Raw genomic sequence first — 21833 nt, 5'->3', positions numbered from 1 at the left:
GTGCATCCTGGGAGTTCAAACAAAACCTTGTTACCCTCCATAAAGGGTAGCTTTAATGAGAAACCCGAGCCCGTAGTCTCATCTCAATAAACCCCACGTTCTTTTCCTGCTGTCACTGAAGTTCCACAGGGCCAAGCCGGGAGTGAATCTCACTGCAGGGCTTGGGCACGGACTGCAGCTGGGAAAGGGCTCCAGGAGCGCTTCCCGCGCTGGTCCCTTCGCACACGACCTGCAGGAATGCACAAGTTTTGAACTCAGCCACCTGTATATCCAGAGAAGCTGGTTTCTCCTCCAGCTCCAACCTTCAGTGCCAGGCATCAGAAGATGGGTTGGGCACCGGCACAGAGCCATGTTTGAACCCCATCACCCACACCACGAGGCGCAGCTACTTCTACAGGGCGTTTTCTCCACCAAGCTCCTCTCTCTCCACCCACACAATGCCATTCTCAGGAGGATCTGGACAGGGCAACACTGCTCTTCAGCCAGGGCCAGCTGAGAGCCACAACAGGAGACTCCACCACCGCAGGGGAGGACCAGTGCAGGGCTGGCAAGTCTTACGGATCCACCAGGAAGTGATACATGTGAAGTTTGACAGGAACCACTTTTTTTTTCCTTCTCCAAATCACCTTTTAGGAAATGGAAACATTGCAGAAATCATTCACACACAACCCAGATAGCAGATAAAAACTAAAACCCCAAGCAGATAATTGTATATAAATGGATCAGCTTTTATTCAATATTTATTGCTTGCTCTACCAATGCTGAACTCAAACTGGCATGTAGAATGAAATAATGATTTTCTTGGTCAGGATCAAACATTCCATGTTAGTTTTCAAGTCAGTAAACCTTCCTCTCAGTTTGAACAGCGTGTGAAAAGTTACAAAAGAAAGACGCAGACCGCAATCACTGAGATGAGTACAGAACACCCACGCATCTCCTGTAGTCAGTCTGGTGGAGCACGTGGAGAGCAGAGAGAGCATGTGGAGAGCATGGGGAGAGCTCATGGAAAGCATGTGGTGAGCTCATGGAGAGCAAACGAAGAGCACGCCTTCCTCCTGAGCACCTGCTGGGCATAGCTTTCCACTCTGATGCTCGTGGTTTGCGACCACTACTGTTTACATTTCCATGCGTGGAGATCAACATGGAGAACTCTTCCCCAAGGATCCGGGCTGGCTCACTCACCAGCACCTCTGTGCATTCCCAGCGGTCCTGTGCCTCCTTTGCTGGGCTCCGCGTGTGCTCGCTTCCCATCCTGAAAACATCCAGATGCAGTCATTCCCCCAGACAGCTATTCCTTGCAAAACATAAGCACTTTCATTCCGAAGGAAGGTATCGGAAAGCAGAGGAGTGTCATGGCTGTTCCACCAAACCACGCCTATATTTAGGATTTCAAAGCCCTGGGACAATTGATGCAGCCACTGTACAGGCAGCCGCAGCCTCCAGAGTGCCGGATGAAGGTGGGAAGGAGTCCTGTCCCTGCTTCAAACACTCCACATCAGGCAGCGCCCTTCAGCTGCACACTGTCGGCAGAGCAGACGTCTGTCGAATGCAGCTTCATTCTTGTACTGTGGGGTTAATTTAAAACACTGAAGGTCTTTGCACCAAGCCGGATCTTCTCCAAGCACTCCATGCCCAGCAGCAGCTCCGACGGGACCTAGATCTGCATTAATGCGTCGGCCAGACAGCCACCACAGCAATGGCAATCAGCAGCAACACAATCACCACCAGCATTCCTGGAAAAGATGAAGGACGTTAAGGTTGTTGCCTTCAGCTTTTACAGTTTATCTTTTGCAATTTAATTCTTCCCGAGTCCTGCTCCTCCTCCCAGCTGAGACTCACTGCCCCCTGCTCCCCGGGGCTCCCCAGATCCCTGCGTGCTGATGCCCTCAACATGCACGGACTCAGAGCCCATGTTGCCAGGGCAGTTCTGTTTCTTCATAGAATCATAGAGATTCTAAATTCATCCAGTCCAACCACCAGCCCAGCCCCACCATACCTACTAAATCATGTACCCAAGCACCACAGCCACACGTTCTTTGAACCTCTCCAGGGATGGAGACTCCCCCATTGCCCTGGGCACCCTCGACCAGGGCTTCACCACTGTTTCAGTAAAGACATTTTTCCTACTATCCAATCTAACCCTCCCCTGGCACAACCTGAAGCCATTTCCTCTACTGCTTGTTACTTGAGAGAAGAGCCCAGCACCTGCCTTGCTCCAAACTCCTTTCTGGGAGCTGCAGAGAGTGATGAGGTCTCGCCTTCTCCCCTCAGCACCCTCTTCTCCAGACTAAACACCCCCAGGGCTCTCAGCCGCTCCTCAGAAGATCTGTTCCTGAGACCCTCTTCCTCACCCTTCATATTAATGTTGTTTTAACAGTACCTGCAAGGTATCTTCCAATTTAAACCTTTAACATCTGTCTTGTAAAGATTAAGGGATCTGTTTAACTCATTGCAAGGCCAGTTGAGCTTTTCTAGAATTCCTCCATCCCACCCCACTGGGGCAAAGGATTATTCAGAAGGAAATCCAAATTGCATCAGGAAATTGTTTCCAATACAAACTACTCCTGCTTTCAGACAAAACGATTTGCAGAGCAAAAGCGGGGCTTTCCAGTATGCACCTCAACTGGGAAAAGAAAGATCAAGTGGCATTAAAGAGTCTAACGGTTCTCTGCCCCACCATGCAGCACACGGCTCCATGTGCCCCATCCTGCCCCAAACCACACTGATTGCTGCATTGAGGGGAATCATAGAATGGTTTGGGCTGGAAGGGACTTCAAAATCCATACAATTCCACCCCCTGCCATAGGCAGGGACACCTCCCACTGGATCAGGTCACTCAAAGCCCCATCCAATCTGGCCTTGAACCCCTCCAGGGATGGGGCAGCCACCACTGCTCTGGGCACCCTGGGCCAGGGCCTCCCCACCCTCACAGCAAAACATTTCTCCCTCAGATCTCATCTCAATCTCCCCTCTTTCAGGAGTGGAGACTAACACAATCCTACAGACGTTCATGCCTGTTTCTCACGTCGGGCAGACTGTGCTGCTCTGCAGTAGGATGGCATCAAAAACCACATATGGATAGTTTTGAAGTCGGATGCAGAAAATCAACAAAGCAGAGTTTCCCTCTCACCTAAACGACAGCAACAAGGCCATACGGCTATCAGACTCCTACTAGAGAAAAGTAATTCACCTTTGCTTCCCCTTTCTCTCCTCTTTCTAAGAGAGGAAGAAATGTTTGGATGAAAACAGAGTGGATCCTTGCGGGCCACCCCATCTCCTCCACACAGAGCACCAACACGAGCACCTCACGCTGCGGGCACGGCCACCACGCACCCCGGCAGCCTCTGGGGTCAAACGAGCTTTTAATTAGCAAGCTTTGGGGCTGGTTGAGTATCTGCTCACGCTACCCCCGTCAGAGCTGTGGGAATACGTTAGGGCTCCGAGAGCGGAAAAAACATACCCTTCATTTGCTCCACTTGCAGATGACTGTTACTCAACCACTTACAATATTTACAAGTCCAGTTCATGACAATTAAAAAAGGATGTATTAAAATAAACTCCTCTTTCCAAGCTGGAAAAGGATATTAGACAGCGCTTTTCGTAAATAGTGTCATGTTTTCTGTGCAGAAACTGTTTCTCTGCCAGAGCTCCAGGATCTTTTTCCAGGGAAATGAGAGTTGCCACCAACAATATTTTTTTCTCTTATGCTCAGCTGAAAACATTTGTTATCTGAAGCGACCCGGGGCTGCACTCCACTGCCCTGGCTCGAGCAGACTGCGATACGGAGCCTTTCAGCTCCTCACAAGAAGAGCTGAGAGCAGGCAGGGGCAGCAGCAGCTCCGTGCGCTCCGTCGGGAATGTTTACAGCATCCACTGCGGCAGGGAGACTTCGGCGTGTTTTTCTTAGAGCACACTAAGCTTCAGGATAAACATGGATGAAACTGCTTATTAATCAGATAAAATAGAATAAAGCAGTAGAAATGTGTCGGTGTGCTCCTGCCGCTCTCGTTTCACCACTGGCAAGGGCTTGGGTTTGGCTCCAATGCCAGAAGCTGTCGGGGCAGTGCTGGAATACTCTGGATCCCAGCTCACGGCTGCTGCGGTTGCTCCCATCCCTGGCAGGTGGGGGCAAAAAGATCCAGGCTGGGGAACTCCCATCCCTCACCAGCACCAGCTCCCTCGCAGATGAAGTCCTACAGGAAGCACCCCAGAGGATGCTCCCACCACTGGGCTCCACAGCACTTCACCTAGCTCCAGACCCTCAGCCCGGGTCAGTGTCCATCCAAATGAGCCCACACGTACTGACAGGCTGAGAGAGTTGGGGTTGTTCAGCCTGGAGAAGAGAAGGCTACGAGAAGACTTTGTAGCAACCTTCCAGTACCTGAAAGAGGCTACATGAAAGCTGGGGAGGGACACTCTATAAAGGCATGGAGGGGTAGGATGCGCGGGAATGGCTTTAAAACGAAGAGGGGAAGATTTAGACTGGACATAAAAGAGCAATTTCTTCATAATGAGGGTGCTGAGACCTCGTCCCAGGCTGCCCAGGGAAGGTGTGGATGCCCCCTTCCTGGAGGTGTTCCAGGCCAGGCTGGATGGGGCCTTTAGCAGCATGATCTAGTGGGAAGTATACCTGCCCGTGGCAGAGAGGTTGGAATTAGATGATCTTTAAGGTTTCCTCCAATTCAAACCATTCTATGATTCTATATTTGGCCCAGCTGGACCTTGGTCTGTACACAAGCTGGACCCACCAGAAGAACTGAGCAAGCAGTAGTGTTTGGGTCTCAGCTGAACATACACCACCACCCAGCAACACAAATCAATTAATACACCAGGAACACAGTCTCTATTTTACCTTTCTTCTAAGATTCTACCTCACTTCAGAGTGGGGAGGCCCTGGCCCAGGTTGCCCAGAGCAGTGGTGGCTGCCCCATCCCTGGAGGTGTTGAGGCCAGGTTGGATGGGGCTTGGAGCCCCTGATCCACTGAGAGGTGTCCCTGCCCATGGCAGGGGGTGGAACTGGGTGGGCTTTGAGGTCCTTTGCAACCCAAACCATTCCATGATTACGCATGTACTGTGAACAACACTCTGCCATGTGACCTGACAGGGTGGAAGTGGATGGGCTTTGAGGTCCCTTCCAACCCAAACCATTCCACATTTCTATGATTCTAATCTCTTGCGTTTTACATCTTAATACACATCTTGCAGTCTTCAGCACAGCCAGAAGCACATAATTGGCTTCAATTGGGAAGAAAAAAGATCTGATGAAGCCGCTGCATTCCAATTCGCACTGGAGGGAAAAGTTTTAGAGGGTGCAAATCCTTAGCGCGGTTTCAGTGTAACGGAGTTTATGGACTTCAGCAATTAAGAAACAACCAAGGTCAGGTGCTTGGGAAATGCGCTATAAGTGTGAATTAGTAATAATAGAGCAGAGTTAATGGGTTGCAATTATTCTTTGACGACTCCCGAGAAGGAGTGCACGCAGCCTTGGTGTTATGACCCGGCAGGAGCAGAGGAGAGCGGGGGACTCATAAAGAATTGCTAATGGGCAAGAGCACAGGGAACAGGAAACCTAAGAGGACGTTCCGGGCCACAAGAGTGGGACAGCAAAATGAAATAAACTTTGTTTTATTCCTGGAGAGGGACTGGTATTAAAAGCCTGGAGCCACATTTCTGTTTCCAAAAGCAGCGGTCAAGTACTCACTTCCCATGTCAGGCAGAGAAGCAGGGATGGCACGTGTCGGAGCAGTATAAATCAGTGCCCCGCCAGTATTAAAGGCTTATCTGATCCGTGCGAGACGCACACAAAGAACAGGACGGCATCAACTGGCAACAGCACAGAGATTTCAAAGTACCTCCTGCATGATACAGACCAGATGTTATCCACATTTTCCCCCTACACCATGGAACGGCAGATTAGAAGGATCTGAAGCTTTTAAACCTGGGTGTTTCACATGCTTTCCCAACAAAACTGTGGATGGGACCCAACAGCAATTACGTGTTCTGGATTCCCTGCCTGCTTTGCCTTTTCTTGCTCAAGTCCTAGGAAATATAAATATTCCCCTAGACAAGAGCTCCTCAAAGAGAAGTTCAGGAACCAAAGCCCCTGACAAAGCAAACAGGAGTCAGAGAAGGAAAAATAAGAGATTCCTGTACAAAAGCAAACAGCGTCAGGGATACAAATCTGAAATGCATTTCTCAGGGAAAGGCAGGAAGTGCAAGTGGAATCTACGTGCAACTATGGAGCAATTAATGAACACAGGTTAGAGAGAGCGTGATGCTCTCAAAGCTCCATCTGCTACAACATCTGAGCTGGTGCCACTGTTCCAGCTTTGAGAAGCAGTGGTGAAATGCAGAGGGCAAGTTCTGCGCTTACAGGGAGTTTCAGGACACAGAGTCTCCCTGCTGTTCCCAGGATCACTCATGCTGCTTTGCCAGGTTTTAATCTCACTGCTGAGATCAGCTGTGTCTCTGCTCCTCTCCTCAGGTTCAACACTCCAAACCCAGCAAAGCCTTCACCAAAACCAAGTTAAGATGACACTTAAAATGGAGAGAAAAGGTTCCAAAATACATAATTGACCTCTAGGTTAATATTACTCTTTAGTTCACTTCCCTGCTAGCTGTCCAGCTGTGAGACTGGAGGATCTAGAGTTCACACCATACCCATCTCCCTGGGGTCACCTTCTATAAGACCCAAACCTATTCCATCTTCCCAGGATTTATCAGCCTTGATCACCAGTGGTTTGGTGTTCACCATGGACACCTTTCCCACTGTACTTGAGCTAATCCTGCACAACTTCCCAGCTGGGTTTCACCTGGGGAAGGTTTAGATTGAACAGTAGGAAAAATTCCTTTCTCATAGACGTGGTGAAGCCCTGGCAGAGGCTGCCCAGGACAGCAGCAGAGTCTCCATCCCTGGAGGGGTTCAAAACACATGTGGTCGTGACACCTGGGGACATGGTTTAGTAGGCACGGTGGGGTTGACTGGATGAGCTTAGAGTTCTTTTCCAACATGAATAATTCAGTGATTCTATGATCCTAATTCCTCCAGGTCTGAATCTGCCTGAAGGTGTTTGGGCACCCAGAAGGTGATTCTCCATGCCAGCTTGCACCTCAGTTTCCAGAGGGTTAAGCACCTCAGTTTCCAGGGGGTTAAGGACCTGTGCAAATACAGGCGATGGCTGAAGACTCTCATTCCCTTGTGTCTGTTCATCCCAACAAGAACTATTCCCCGTGTGGGGGCTGCACGACTTGAGGGTCTGAGTTCCCAAGGGAAATGGGACCCTACTCCCCCCAAGCTCTCTGGTGCACTGCCAGCCGTCCCCAGTGCTGACAGACACCAGTGGTGCAGACAACTCCAATCAATCATTCCCTTTCTCTCTCGTCATCCCAACCTTTGCTGTTTCCCTATCACAGAGAGCCCAGACATGGCTTGGAGCCGTCACACAAACCCAGGACCCAGTATCCAGTATCTCCTCCTCCTGGTATGGAGCTCGCGCTGCATGTCTGGTGCAAACTGGGATGGGGAATCAACTTCTGGGGGCTCAAACCCCTTCAGGCAGATTCAGACCTGGAGGAATGAGGATCACAGAATCACAGAATCATTAAGGTTGGAAAAGAACTCTAAGCTCATCCAGTCCAACCATTAGCCCAACTCCACCGTGCCTGCTAAACCATGGCCACACGCTTTTTGAACCCCTCCAGTGATGGGGACTCCATCCAGAATTCTGTAATTCTAGAATCATAGAATGACAGAATCACGAAGGTTGGAAAAGACCTCCAAGCTCATCCAGCCTGCACCGCGCTGCTGAAACCCTGGACATGCTGCAGAGCAGCAAGAGGACAGAGAAACATTAGCAGTTCTGGTTTGGAACTCGATGCAAGCACAGAGTGCCGCGAACTAAATAAGCCTATTTGACTCAAATAATTGTTATGAATCACAAATAATGCTGATGAATTGGTTTCCTCAGAGAAGAGTGGATACCCACCGTCAGCCAGCAGCCGGCTTTTGTGTTTGTGATTAATCGAGACTTTCCAGTCCCTTCTGCTGACTGTTCAGACGGAAGCAGCGGAGACTCAATGATCTGCAGCTTTCTTTAAAGGATTTTTAATTCCTGACACTAACGATGCCTGGAGTCCAGCAGAAAGTTCTGCTCATACTGCCGATGGAGAGCTGAGCTCTGGCAGAGCAGCCAATTGTTGCTTGTCATCTGGGGGCTTATGCCAGCTTTCTGACAAGGCAATATTTACTGTGAAATATCCACTTATTGTGCTGAATACAACTCCTGGGAATGTGAGCGTGTTCAGGGTCTGGCAGGGGTTCAAGTGCCTTTGAACAGGCAGGCAGGAACTCAGTCATAAATACATCATGCTTTGACAAGTCCCTCTTGAATAATTGTCCAAAGATTTCTAGGCTGCTTCTATCAGATTATTGATTTACCATCAAAATCGCCAAGTGGCTACAGAGCACTGGCCACTGAGGTTTAATGTGTTATCAATTAGAGCACGCAGGTTTCTACACGGTGTCTGGTGTTACAGCTTCACATGGGGCAGCCCCTGGAGGAGGTGGTTGCACCTTCCTCCCCTGTAGCCCTTGTGCCAGTAACAAAGCACTGGTTTCATTCTAATAAGTAAACACTGGCAAGGTAAGAACATCTTTTAATCATGGAACACTCTGGGTTAGAAGGGACCTCAAAGCCCATCTAGCTCCAACCTCCTGCCATGGGCAGGGACACCTCTCACTGGAACAGGCTGCTCAAAGCTCCATTCAACCTGGCCTTGAACACCTCCAGGGATGAACAGTATGGTTCAGTGGGCTCAGTGCTCTTTCCGAATATTAAACGTATTCAGAAAGCAAACACAATCACATGTTGGCTGCTTGCTGGCTTCTGGAAACTGCCATCATTTATATAATTTACATAATTTATATAGATTAAAAAAGAAAACTTCTAAGATGTGTGTGCGCATGGCCAAATCACCTGCCCCAACTCCAAAAGCTGTAAGGTTCCATCCAAGTCCATTTCAAGAACTTCTAAGTTGCACATGGCAAATCCAACCCCAAAAATGAGAGGCATCTCTTTGTAATCACCTGGACACTTGCAGAGGAGGAGAGGTACGGAGAAGCAGCCCTGCAGCGAGAGCAGTGAAGCCCTGGCAGAGCCTGCCCACGGCAGTGGTGGCGTCTCCATCCCTGGAGGGGTTCAAAATATGTGTAGATGTGGTGTTTGAGGACATGGTTTAGCAGGCATGGTGAGGCTGGGCTGATGGTTGGGCTGGATGAGCTTAGAGGGCTTTTCCAACCTTGACGATTCTATGGTTCTATAAGCTTTGAGCACTCATTGGTGACCATTTCTTGGAATATAAGTTTCGCTTGGGGCTTTCCCTATCCTTCCTCCTGATTTGGGTTTAGTGTCAGTCTCAATAATGCAGAAGGTTCAGCACTGGTATCTTTTATAGATGATAGAATAATAATAAATAGCATGCTATGACTTTAAAGAGCTTGGTTTTGCATGACATTACCTGGGAAAAGCATGTTTTCTGCCAAGAAAGTTATATTCCCACAGAACTGCCTACCAAGAAGTTTATGAATAAGTCTCCTTTTATAAGTGACATGGAGCGCTAACTTATAAACACATAGTAGTTGTTTTATAGGGTAGGAGGGAAGCAGGGAGAGGATGGGAGTTCCAACAAGAGGCTGTAGAATCACATCTGCTTTCTTTAGGACTTCTCTTAAATGTCAGGGTTTAAAAAATAACAACAGCCCAAACTTTACCTGCTTTTTCAGGAATTTAAGTCTGTGCTGCCAGGTAGATCGCAGAAAACCTGCCTCAAACCCCTGATTTCCAAGGCAGCAGAGGACAGGCTTGGAGGGCTGGCTCCGAGTCTGACACGCATACCTAAAGGCTAGTTGAACATGGCAAGCACCCCAAGAAATCCATCTTCCTGTCCTAAAAAACACCAAACACTTTCTCCCCAAAAGCCATAAAGCCTCCTTTCCTTCTAACATTTCCCTCATTCCGAGTAAGCGGGCAGATTCAATTTGTATTGCATTAAGAAGCACTTTAGCATAAATCCCAAGCTATTAAACTGGCTTGTATGTAAATACACTCCCCGATCCCTACACCTGCATCGCGACCCCCCTCTCCAGAGGTTTGGGCTTTATTAGTTTTGTGACAGCCAAACATTTTCTTGGGCGATAGGTCTGTGTAGAACACCGCGCTCGCACATCATCCTACGCCCCCGCCCGCCCAGAGGAACTGGGACGTTATTGCTTTTGACTTTCCTTTTCAACCGGTCTGACTCGAGAAATTTAACACTGCAGTTGTACCTCTCGGCTCGACATCAAAATCATTGGCAGGACTCAAAGAAATCAAGAGCAGGCACTGCAAACAGTTATTAAAGGCGCCAAACGCCCATGTGTTTCATTGGGTCTGGAGGAGAGGAAAAAAAAGACACTTCTCAAGAAAGCTGAGCTCGTTGGAAACAACAACTATCGCATTATTAATTCCTTATTTGGAAGAAAGAAAAACCGAGGTCATTCCTGTGTAAGATGAAAAAACCCCGATTTTATGAGTTATTCCACATTTGGAGCTATTCATGCAACGCCAGGTTAAAATGAAATGAGTCAAAGGGATCAACTCTGTTCACACACATCAACTCCTCCATCATAGTTATTTTGCATATTAAAAAATGGCGTTTTTCAGTATTTTTTGGTCACGTTGGGTCAGAGCTATACATCCCTCTCGGGCATTAATTGTCATTAATACAAATTTTTCAACAGGGCATGAAGATACCTCACTGCCTTTAGGCTTAAGCTGGCCAATTTCAGCAGCTGCAACTGAGCAGTTGGGCTCCTAAATCCCTTCCCCACGGTAAGGGGAAAGGGAAATGAGAGGAAAATATCTGAGATTGCACCTGTACCCCACTTCTTGATGACTCTGCATCACCACAAATACTGTAGAGCATACATGAGGGAAAGGGTCCATGGCCAAGATGGAGCTGGGGTCAGGAACTGGATTCAGAAACACACAGATCGAGGATCAGGAGCAACCAGACCAATGAGGTCCTCACTGGATGTTGGCCGTCGAAGAAGAGGGATTGACCCTCATAACCTTGCAGAAGGCCAACCATATCCTGGGCTGCATCAAAAGCAGCGTGGCCAGCAAGTCGAGGGAGGGGATTCTGCCCCTCTATTCCTCTCTCATGAGACATCATCTGGAGTATTGTGTCCAGGTCTGGAATCCTTAACATAAGAGGCATATGGAGCTCTTGAAACGGGTCCAGAGGAGGCTACAAAGATGATCGGAGGGCTGGAGTGAGGACAGGCTGAGAAAGTTGGGCTTGTTCAGCCTGGAGAAGAGAAGGCTCTGATGAGATCTTATACTGACCTTCCAGTACCTGAAGGGGCTACAAGAAAGCTGTGGAGAGACTGTTTCCAAAGTGATAGGATGAGGGGCAACGGGTATAAACTGGAGAGGGGCAGATTGAGGCTAGACATAAGGAGGAATTTCTTCACGATGAGAGTTGTGAGGCATTCGAACAGGTTGCCCAGGTAAGTTGTGGCTGCCCCATCCCTGGAGGTGTTCAAGGCCAGGTTGGATGGGGCTTGAAGCCCCTGATCCAGTGGGATGGAATCCTCTGGTGGTCACTCTGGGGTCACCTCTCCTGTCCACCTCTCCCTGCAGGCGCAGCCTTTTTCACCAGCTTGAGGATGGCCTTGGTTTCTGTAGGAATGAATACACTGGCCTTTTTGCACGATCACTGCCAGAAAGAAACTGTCTGAAAACATGCAGTTTGCTTTCAGAAATGAAGTTACTTAGGCAAGACTGAGTTAGAGTCAGAAAACTGACTCTAATTTAGCTCAAACCACAACACTCACATCACTGACAGCAAACAAAGGGCGTCTAAATAACAGCAAGATAAACCACACCACTATTGGAAAACCAATGTCAGATCCAGTCCCAGCAGCGTGGAGCGAGTTTACATCCAAAAGCTTTATTGCTTCAGCGATCGAGTAATCCCAAGCATTCGGGTCCCAAACCACATGCGCAGCCCGGCTGACTGAAAGGAAGTGAGATAAGTGTTTCTCTTAATCCGTTATTGTTATACCTCAATTTGCTTCTTTTTAAACCTATTTTTCAAATGACAAATGCACACATAGCACGTGGACCTGCTTCCAAGCACGACAGTAAAGAAACCCCCTCCTCCTTTAAAAAGCAATGTATGCTCTACAAACCCAGCTGCACATGACCTGCAGCCGTCACAGGAAGAGCTCAAATGAATTTGGTCACAATAACTGCTCACATTTCAGCACCTCCAACGCTTGGCTGTTCTGTGCGAAGGTGACCTCCTACCTCAAGCAGTGGCCAACACGGCCAAGTCCCAGGTTTTGCACTTGGGCCATAAAAACCTCGTGCAGCTCCAGGCTTGGGGAAAGAGTGGCTGCAAGACTGCCTGGTGGAAAAAGCCCTGGGGGTGCTGGACAACAGCGGCTGAACACGAGCCAGCAGTGGCCCAGGCAGCCAAGAAGGCCAATGGCATCCTGGCTTGGATCAGCCATGGGGTGGCCAGCAGGAGCAGGGAAGGGATTGTCCCCCTGGACTCAGTGCAGGTGAGGCTGCACCTCGAATCCTGGATTTTGGGCTCCTCACTACAAGGAAGACCTCGAGGGACTGGGGCATCAAGAGAAGGGAACAGAGCTTGGGAACAGGCTGGAGCGGCTGAGGGACCTGGGGCTGTTCAGTCTGGAGAAAAGGAGGTTGTGGTGAGGTGGGTGTTGGTCTCTTCTCTCAAACAACAAGGGACAGGACAAGAGGAAACGGCCTGAAGTTGCACCAGAGGAGGTTTAGATTGGACATTAGGAAAAATGTCTTTACTGACCAGATGGTGAAGCCCTGGCAGAGGCTGCCCAGGGCAGTGGGGGAGTCTCTGTCCCTGGCGGGGTTCAAACAGCTTGTAGATGTTTCGCTTTGGGCCATGACATAACAGGCATGATGAGGTTGTCTTGATGGTTGGACTTGATGGTCTTAAAGGTCTTTTCCAACCTTAACAAATCTATGATTCTATGGTGAAAAAGCTCCAACCCAACAATTTAAAAAGCTGAAATAAATCTAAATGTGACTGTACATCTCTAAGTCTATACAATTCATTAACCTTTTGCATTGACCCATGAATCAGACTGGAAGAAGGGCAGCTGAGAGACAGGAACGTTTCCTAAGGAAATTAGGAAATAAAAATACATTTTACCCTCTGAGCCACCAGAATTGAAGCCCAGAGGCAGGCAAGGCTTTTGTTTGGATATGAAGACAAGTCAAGAGCACATCTAGAACTAAACTGTCACAGGCTTTAACTTTCAGAGCAGTCTGCGAGAAAGGGAACACTTTGAGCTAAATTTGTACCTCCTTTAAATAGCAGAAGGTAGTTTGGAGAGGACAGCCTAGGAGAAACAGTTAAATGTGTCTCTGAGGCAGAATTACTGAACCAAAAGGCTGTAAAGCAGTTAATAGACATACCCAAACAATACCTTTCTGCAAAAATACTTGATAATAAAATCATTTACTGGACTTATCATTGCATAAAATCTAGGTGGAAGAGGGAACAGCTTACCCAAGTGACTTCCACTCCAAAATCCAACATTAATCAGTCCCTTGATACTCACAGGTGAACCAAAGAACAGAGCAGCTGTATTGAACAGGTAATATTCACTCTGCAGCAATTTCATAGAATCATGGAACGGTTTGAGTTAGAAGGGACCTCAAAGCCCATCCAGTCCCACCCCCTGCCATGGGCAGGGAGACCTCCCACTGGTTGCTACAAGCCCCATCCAACCTGGCCTTGAACACCTCCAGGGACGGGGCAGCCACCACTGCTCTGGGCAACCTGGACCAGGGCCTCAGCACCCTCACAGGAGAACATTCCTTCCTAAGATCTCATCTCAATCTCCACTCTGTCAGCTGAAAACCAGTCCCTCTCATCCTTTCCCCAAAAGGGCAGGCTGAAAGAAAGTCCCTGTGGAGCACAAGCTGTCTTTCATGGTCAATGCATGCAGGACCTTGCACCCATGCCCAGCCAAAGCAGACAATTTAAGATCCCAACTCTCACTGAGGTCACTGATGGCCCTTTCCCACAGACCACCTTTTTGACTCGAACCTGGCATCCTCTGACATCTCTGCCTGATGCCTTTTTCTGATGGGTGCCTTGGGGGCAGCACCAGACACAGAATTTGGAGCTGGGAAGGAGATGACCCAGCTCCCAGTAAGCCAGAAACTGGAAAGACTCTCATGTTTTTCCCTCTGGTTCTTGCTCAAGTGACTTCACAGACTTTCCTCACTCATCCCCACACTGCTATTATCAAACAGTTTCCAACCCCAAAGGTCATCAGCAGACACAGTTACTGGATGGTTTTGCATGTGGCTGATTTGTGTCCAACCCCTCCCCCCTCCTTTTTTTGCATTAAACAAGCACGCACGCTTTCCAACTTTCCCTTCTCCAAACTCTTGAGAATCCTTTCCCTTACATAAGCGACGACAAGAAACAAGATCAGTCGAGCAATGAGCTGAATTTCTGAACAACTGTGTTACAACTTGGAACGGGACTTGTAAGAGTTTCAAAAACCTTAATGTGTGCTGCAGGTTTCCCAGAAGAAAGGGAACAAAATAAACCCAAACAAGATCACAAACGTCCTACAAATAACTGTCTTTCAGATGAGGTTCACCCACACAAGCCCAACCAAGCCACAGGGGTCACCTGAAACCTTTTGTTCTGGCATAAGCTCAGCAAAAATCAGTGGGAAAGGATTAGCTGGGAGATCCCCATCTCCAGGCTTACCAGAAGTCATCCTCCCCACACCACTCAGGGTGCTGAGCAATGAAGAATAGAAGCTGGAGTCCTCAGCACAGGAAGGACATGGAGCTGTTGGAGGGAGGCCAGAAGAAGCCATGCATATGACCTGAGGGCTGGAGCACCACTTGAACGAAGACAGGCTGAAAGCTGCCTGGAGGAGAAAGGGTGTTGGTTGACAGCGAATGAACATGAGCCAGCAGGGGCCCAGGTGGCCAAGAAGGCCAATGGCATCTTGGCTTGGATCAGAAACTGCGTGACCAGCAGGTCCAGGGAGGTTATTCTCCCTCTGGACTCGGCACTGGGGAGACCGCTCCTCGAATCCTGTGTTCAGTTCTGGGCCCCTCCCCACAAGAAAGATGCTGAGGCTCTGGAGCGAGTCCAGAGAAGAGCAACGAAGCTGGTGAAGGGGCTGGAGAACAGGCCTTACGGGGAACGGCTGAGAGAGCTGGGGGTGTTTAGCCTGGAGAAGAGGAGGCTGAGGGAAGACCTCATTGCTCTCTACAACTACCTGAGAGGAGGTTGTGGAGAGGAGGGAGCTGGGCTCTTCTCCCAAGTGACAGGGGACAGGACAAGAGGGAATGGCCTCAAGCTCCAACAGGGGAGGTTTAGGCTGAACATTACGAAAAAATTTTCACAGAAAGGGTCACTGGGGACTGGCAGAGGCTGCCCAGGGAGGGGGTTGAGTCACCCTCGCTGTAGGTGTTTAAGGGACGGGTGGATGAGGTGCTGAGGGCCATGGTTTAGTGTTTGATAGGAATGGTTGGACTCGATGATCCGGTGGGTCTCTTCCAACCTGGCTATTCTATGATTCTATGAAAATCCAAAGGTTAGCCACTATCAGGTGTTGTCCTTAAGCAGCACAGCTCAGTGGTCACTAAAGAGACTTCTTGCATTAGAAATGTTGGAGATCTACCAGAGGACCCAGCACAGGCTGCAAGGAGAGGCACCAACCTAGGGTGAAGGTGAGTTCAGTCCCAGCAACATGGTGTTGCTGACTCCCACAGCTCCCCAACGGCTGGTGCTCCTCCTCAGACCCACACATCCATGTACCTTCTCCAGAGCAGCCTGTCCCAGCAGCCCCTGCTCCAGCCAGGGATGCAGAAGCTGCTGGCAAACTCCAAATGGCTTTCCTGAAAGAAAGGATCTGCCAGGCAGCAGCTTCCCCCGGCGCCAGTACCTGCAGCAAGCTGAGAAAAGGCAGGAGCCACGACAGATGATCCCAGCAGGGGACTGTTGTTCCTCCACTGTTTTCTCCAGTGAAAACAAATGGGGCAAAACAAAATAGCGCAATGAAAAGAGGGCGCAGAAGGGGACATCTGCCCATGCCCATCTGCCACCAGCCTGACACCCTGGCCTTTGTGTTTGGGAGGCTCAGTTGTCTTCCATTATCACTCCTCGTGCCTCCTCACCAGGACACCAGCACCCGTGCAAGGGAAAGGATGGGAACATGGGGAGAGGAAGAGGGGAACCACCCCTTGGGCTCTGGAATCACTTAAGAAAGTCTTCGCTTCTGCCTTTTTCTCACTCGCACATACGCTGGCATTGCTCACTCCCCAGTCAGAGGGATCTATAGGAGCATGAGAACGCTTCCAAAAGGTTTAAAGCATCAACAAATTAAGTTATATGGGAAAACGTGAATTAAAAATAATTAGAGTGGAATAAGCAGCAGGAACAGAACTCCAGTGGCACTGGTCTGCCTGAATCTGTAAGGGGAACTTTCCTAGCCAGACACAGATCATGGAGGAAAGGTTCTAGGAGGAAAAGAAATCCTATAGTGTTCATACCAAGCCATTTCAGGTCAGATTGAGTGTTCTTGAAGTCTGGTCCATGTGTCTTCTATTTAAAAAAGTGCCCTGCTTGCAGAGGAATGGTAAGAACTTGGGATGCTGGCTCCTAAGTCCCTCAGATGCTTGACCGCGTGGTCAGGAGGGTTGAGATTTACATACAAATTGCAAAGCTTCTAAATGGCTTCCTCAGAGCAAGAACTGGGGGTGGAAACGAAAGCGTATTTAATGATTAGTTCCGTATGGCTCAAGCATTCTTGAAGCATATTTCTTGCAGTCCCTGGAACACTCCTGCATTCTTGATTGCAAAATGGCAATAAGTGATTTCCTTTAAAAGCCTCGTCTTTTATTGGAATACTAAAAATACCCCCCTCGCCCCACTCCACTCTCTCTCTTTCCTGGACAGGCACCATCAACCCTGATACATTGGAGTTTGAAGACAGCAATAAACATTTCAGCATGGGCTGTTCAAGCCACTTCAGAATAGATCTTGCATTTCCAGCGGAGCCCCCACCAGCGCCGTAAATCATCTTTACACAGAGTGAAGGATGAGAAACTCTGGCTCAAAAGAAGCGTGGAAGTGGTTTTTCTCTTCTTCAAAATTAAAACTGGGTACAAAACAGTCAGGAATTAAATCCTCGCAACTTTTAATGTGAAATTACTGGGAAGACCCTGTAAAAGAGGGCTGTTGCCATGGTTGGTGCAGCACTGGGCAGCACTGCTCCAGTCAGTTCACATGACTACCTGCAAGATGATGCTCGGTGGGGTGAAGTCCAGAACAAAATTGTCTCCACATCCACGACATGAACAAAGACTAGTCTCAAATCCAGGATACTCTGGCTGTTGCTGATTTTAAAAGCCACAGATGAATATTAAATACATAGCACATCTAAGCTGGTTACACTCATCTAATACGCCTTTTGTTTTTCCAGTCTACACTGATTTCGAAGACTGAACCGTTCTCCCAACTGCTCATTGTGTCTCTCTATGCTTCCGACCTTGGAGAACAGCTCCGAGAGGTAATTCCAGGTACACAAGGAGGAAGCTACCCCATAAACTGCAATTTTACCACTACTATTGCTCTTGGTGGAGTTGAGGAGCTTCTCCTGTAAAAGCGGTTATGCAATCAGGTTCAAGAACACAAACCAGCTCAGTGCAGGATGCACTCAGTCTTCCACAGCCTCAAGCATCAAGGTCTTCATGTAGTTAAGTGCTGGAAGGGACGGAATTCAGACTCTTAGTGCCGGCTCCAAACACAGCCCAGCAGAGGCCAATGAGAACGGTTTCCTGAGCACAGATCCATCCACTAGGAGGTTTTGCTGGACAACGTGACCAAGGGTCTCCCAAGCCAAGCCAGTAGTGGCGGCCCCAGCATGATTACTTCTTTCCACATTAAGGGAGTCTACTCAGAAACCTGGCCTCACTCAACAAAGCTGCTGCTCACACTGTGACTCTTTTACAGCAATTGCCTTCGAGTCCCTCCAAAAGCCACCTGTAGCTCAGCAGCCAAAGGCTGACACCCCATGTATTGTATTAAATACAAGCTGTAGCTTTCTCTAGAGCACAAGCCTAATTGTTTTCGGTTGACTCACTCCATGAATTTGATCTGGATAAACCTAGAGCTCCAACAGCAAGATCTGGTGGCCACAGCAAGGATGTCCTCTTCTGACTCTGGAGAGAAGTCAACTGGAGTTCAGTTTTGGATCCCTCATTACAAGAAGGACATTGAGGGGCTGGAGTGCATCTGGAGAAGGGAACAGAGCTGGTGAAGGGGCTGGAGCCCAGGGGTTCTGGGAGCGGCTGAGGGACCTGGGGCTGTTTAGCCTGGAGAAGGGGAGGCTGAGGGGAGACCTCATCACTCTCTGCAGCTCCCACAAAGGAGGTTTTGTCAACCTGACTCTTGAAAACCTTTAAGGATGCACCATTGTTTGGGGAGCACATGTACTGGTTTCTCCCCAGGTAAGACCACACCAGGAGATCAGCTCATTTTCATAAATCATCTGTGCTCATCTGAGAAAGTTATTCCCTAACCCACTAAAACTTCTTCGTGAAGAACAGCAATACCAGAGAGGTATTGCTGAAGTTGGGAAGTGCTTAACACCTCCTATAGAACACTGAGAAAAGGGCAAAATCCTTATGTCATTCAGATTGACTCTTTTATCAGTTAAGAAGATTCTTAGATGAGGCTTCATTGATTTTAATTTCAATACCCATTTAGACAGATGAAGTCAAATTATTCAGTTCTGGAATCCGCAACATATGAAGGATATGGAACTCTTGGAATGAGTCCAGAGGAGGCCATGAAGGTGATCTGAAGAATGGAGCACCTCTGCTATGAGGACAGGCTGAGAGAGCTGGGGTTGTTCAGCCTGGAGAAGAGAAGGCTCTGGAGAGACCTTAGAACAGTTTCCAGTACCAAAAGGTGCTCCAGAGAAGCTGGCGAGGGACTTTTTACAAGAACATGGAGTAGCAGGAAAGCTGGGAAATGGCTTTAAATTGTAAGGGGGAAGATTCAGATTAGACATTAGGAAGAAATTCTTCACCATGAGGGTGGGGAGGCCCTGGCCCAGGTTGCCCAAAGCAGTGGTAGCTGCCTCATCCCTGGAGGTGTCCAAGGCCAGGCTGAATGGGGATTGGAGCCCCTGATCCAGTGGGAGGTGTCCTTGTCCGTGGCACGAGGTTGGAACTGGATGGGCTTTGAGGTCTCTTCTGACCCAAACCATTCCATGATTCTACGATAAGAGGTTTCTGCAGAAGTGGACGTTTCTCGATTCAGAAATAGCTGGGTTTTTTTTGTTGAGAACAGTGTTTTTGCATTTCAAAGAACAATCCTTCTTTTAGAAACTTGCTCAGCCTTTGGCAATCCCACCTACATCAGCATTCAAAACTGCAGAAACCAGCAACCAAATACCTCTCATTAATACTATTTGCAGCTGCTAACAACTAGAAGAACGTTCTCAAAATGCCAAGAGAAACAGGGCGGGTGAAACAATCTCTCACAAACAACGGAGCCAACAAACACAGAACTGTGATAAGAAATTAGGTTTGACTTGCATAATCACTCTGAGAAGTTATTGGTAAATGGAATCTGAAGAGCAGGACACCAATAAAACAACTGAGTCCGGTAGCAACGTGCAGGTTTTGTGCCGATGCAGCAGGGAATTCAACCCATGCTGAATTCTTGAAATCATTTAGATGCTAACAGACGTTTCTTCTCCAAAAATAAGGAAGGCAAAGCATCTCTTAAAGCCCACACACAGAGAGCTCTCACTCTTATACGCTGGTGTGCTCCACAAAGCTATTTTGGGTTTGGAAGACTGCATTGTCTCATGTGTCAGGGTGGCTATTGCATTTGATTTCAGTTTTTAACTTCTGCCTTGAGCAGAGCCAAACCTGCACAATTTATGCACGCGCAGTACGAGAGGTTCTCATTTTGTATAAAAGAACTAAAAAAAACAGAGTAAGAGGAGGAAAAACCACACTACCATTTCACCTCAGCGCCTTCCTAGAACTGGAGAAGTTTCTAACCTCTTAACTCCAGGTCTTCGCCGTCCCACACGACAGCTCAAGCTGGCCCTGCAGCCGCACGGGGAAGAAATTCAAAGGCAATGGAGAAATAATTGCTCTCTGGACAAAGTGCAGGGAGAAAACAGTTCTGGGGGTTGTGAACGAGGCAGGGCTGAATGGGCTGCACCCAGGGAGCAAAGGCAGCAAGGGAACAATCTCTCTGCATCCTCACCCACTAGCGGAAGCTTGGGTTTGAAAGGGAGAAAGGCAGCACTGGGAGACCCTCCAGAAGGCAGGATGCTTCAGAAACCCATTGTCATCTCTTTTGCATCATGTTCTCCTGCTGGAGAATGTTTCTCTTTTCTGCCTCCTTAAGGTCATTACTGGATACAGGCAGGGGCTGACAAAGAGGAAAAAATACATATATAAAATCAAGGAATAAAAGTCTCTATAAGGAGCACGGCCTGTTATCAAACAAGGATACTGATATTTGGGAGAAAAAGAAGTTGCCTGCTGCACTAAATAACTTCTTTTCCTTACTGCTAATCCCACTGTTAAATACACAGAGCTTATTCCCCTCACGCTTCCAGGGGGCGAAAAACCCCCAGGCTGTAAAGAGCCATAAATCGCCCTGGATCATTTGTCTGAATCGCGCTCCTGCCCCAAACGAGGGGTGCTCCATATGCTTTTGCAATAGCTCTGGTCTGATTCTCTTTCCAGCAGTGTCCCTTATTAATCATGTTGCCACTAAAACTCTCCTTGGAGAATTTCCTTATCCTCTCCTTTTCCAAACTCTGTCTGTTTTCCCCTAATTTATTAAAAGCTCGCTGAGGATGGGCACAGCTAACACTGACCTCTGCTACCTCAGAACTGGAAGGGAAAAATGGGGGAGAAGGGGGGAAAAGTCACCTTTAACCATGAATTCCTCTCTTTTCCCAAACACGTCACACCAGTCTTTGTTACTCTTTGCCCGGTTCAAGCCGTGAAGGCTGCACTATCGCTGTTTAAGGTGGCGTTAACATTCAAGAAACACTTTCCTGGATGTTAGTATTTGAGTCGAGATCATTGGAAGAAATTTGGGCTTGGCTCAGCCCTTCCGTGCCCTGAAATCAATGAGAGCTTCTTTCAGCCCGGAAAGAGTTCTTCAAGCCACGCTGAAGTGCTTTGCTGGCTGGAGAACAAAGCACTTGGCACCCCGCAGGACTGAACCCCGCTGAGGTGCGAGGCGGTTCCAAACATTTCTAATTAACTAAAAGAAACCACAATCAAGAAAAGTCGCAGTCACTGGGTTGACAGAATAAAGGCGATGTTTTGCAAAGCATCCCGTGTTCCCCGCTCCGGCAGCATTCACCCCTACACAATACCAGACACGGGAAGGAGAAACGGGTCCAATAGTAGGGGGGCTATAAAGAGCCAAAGAGATTCCGGGTGTCCTTCGGCAACGCGGCAGTGGTGCCGAAACCCAGACCCATGCCTGGGGCTTCACAAGGTCCCCGCTTCAAGGCCAGGAGAACTGTGGAGATGACTTGAGCCGACCACCAGACCCTGCCCTGCTCCTGCGTATCCTGGCTCTCTCGATGCCACGGATCAGGCCCACCGGACAGCTCTGCTCCCTTCAGGTGTGGGCAGTTCTCATCTTCTTACCTTCACCTTAAAGGCTTATAATGACGGAAAAGCCATCCCTGCAGCTTGGAGGATGATGTC

At 48.6% G+C, this 21833-nt stretch overlaps 1 protein-coding gene across 2 annotated transcripts in view; it reads right to left on the bottom strand.

Annotated features, from left to right (window-relative positions):
• Positions 1-707: 707 nt before the first annotated feature.
• The window catches only part of STX8 (syntaxin 8), a 116231-nt gene continuing 95105 nt past the window's right edge, over positions 708-21833 (bottom strand). Inside the window, exons 8-9 of one of the 2 annotated variants that reach the window (XR_011338747.1) lie at positions 10325-10427; positions 708-1733 (exon numbers count right to left, since the gene is read on the bottom strand). Coding sequence is in view for 1 of the 2 variants with exons in the window: in XM_069872375.1 (XP_069728476.1) it covers positions 1666-1733 (68 nt within the window). In the remaining variant the exon portion in view is untranslated. The remainder of the gene's footprint in view (positions 1734-10324; positions 10428-21833) is intronic. The other variant, XM_069872375.1, reaches the window with a different exon arrangement.

The sequence above is a fragment of the Phaenicophaeus curvirostris genome, chromosome 19 (genome assembly GCF_032191515.1).
Source record: "Phaenicophaeus curvirostris isolate KB17595 chromosome 19, BPBGC_Pcur_1.0, whole genome shotgun sequence".
In the NCBI taxonomy this organism is placed as follows: domain Eukaryota; kingdom Metazoa; phylum Chordata; class Aves; order Cuculiformes; family Cuculidae; genus Phaenicophaeus; species Phaenicophaeus curvirostris.
This window is presented reverse-complemented; position numbering and strand designations above follow the sequence as displayed.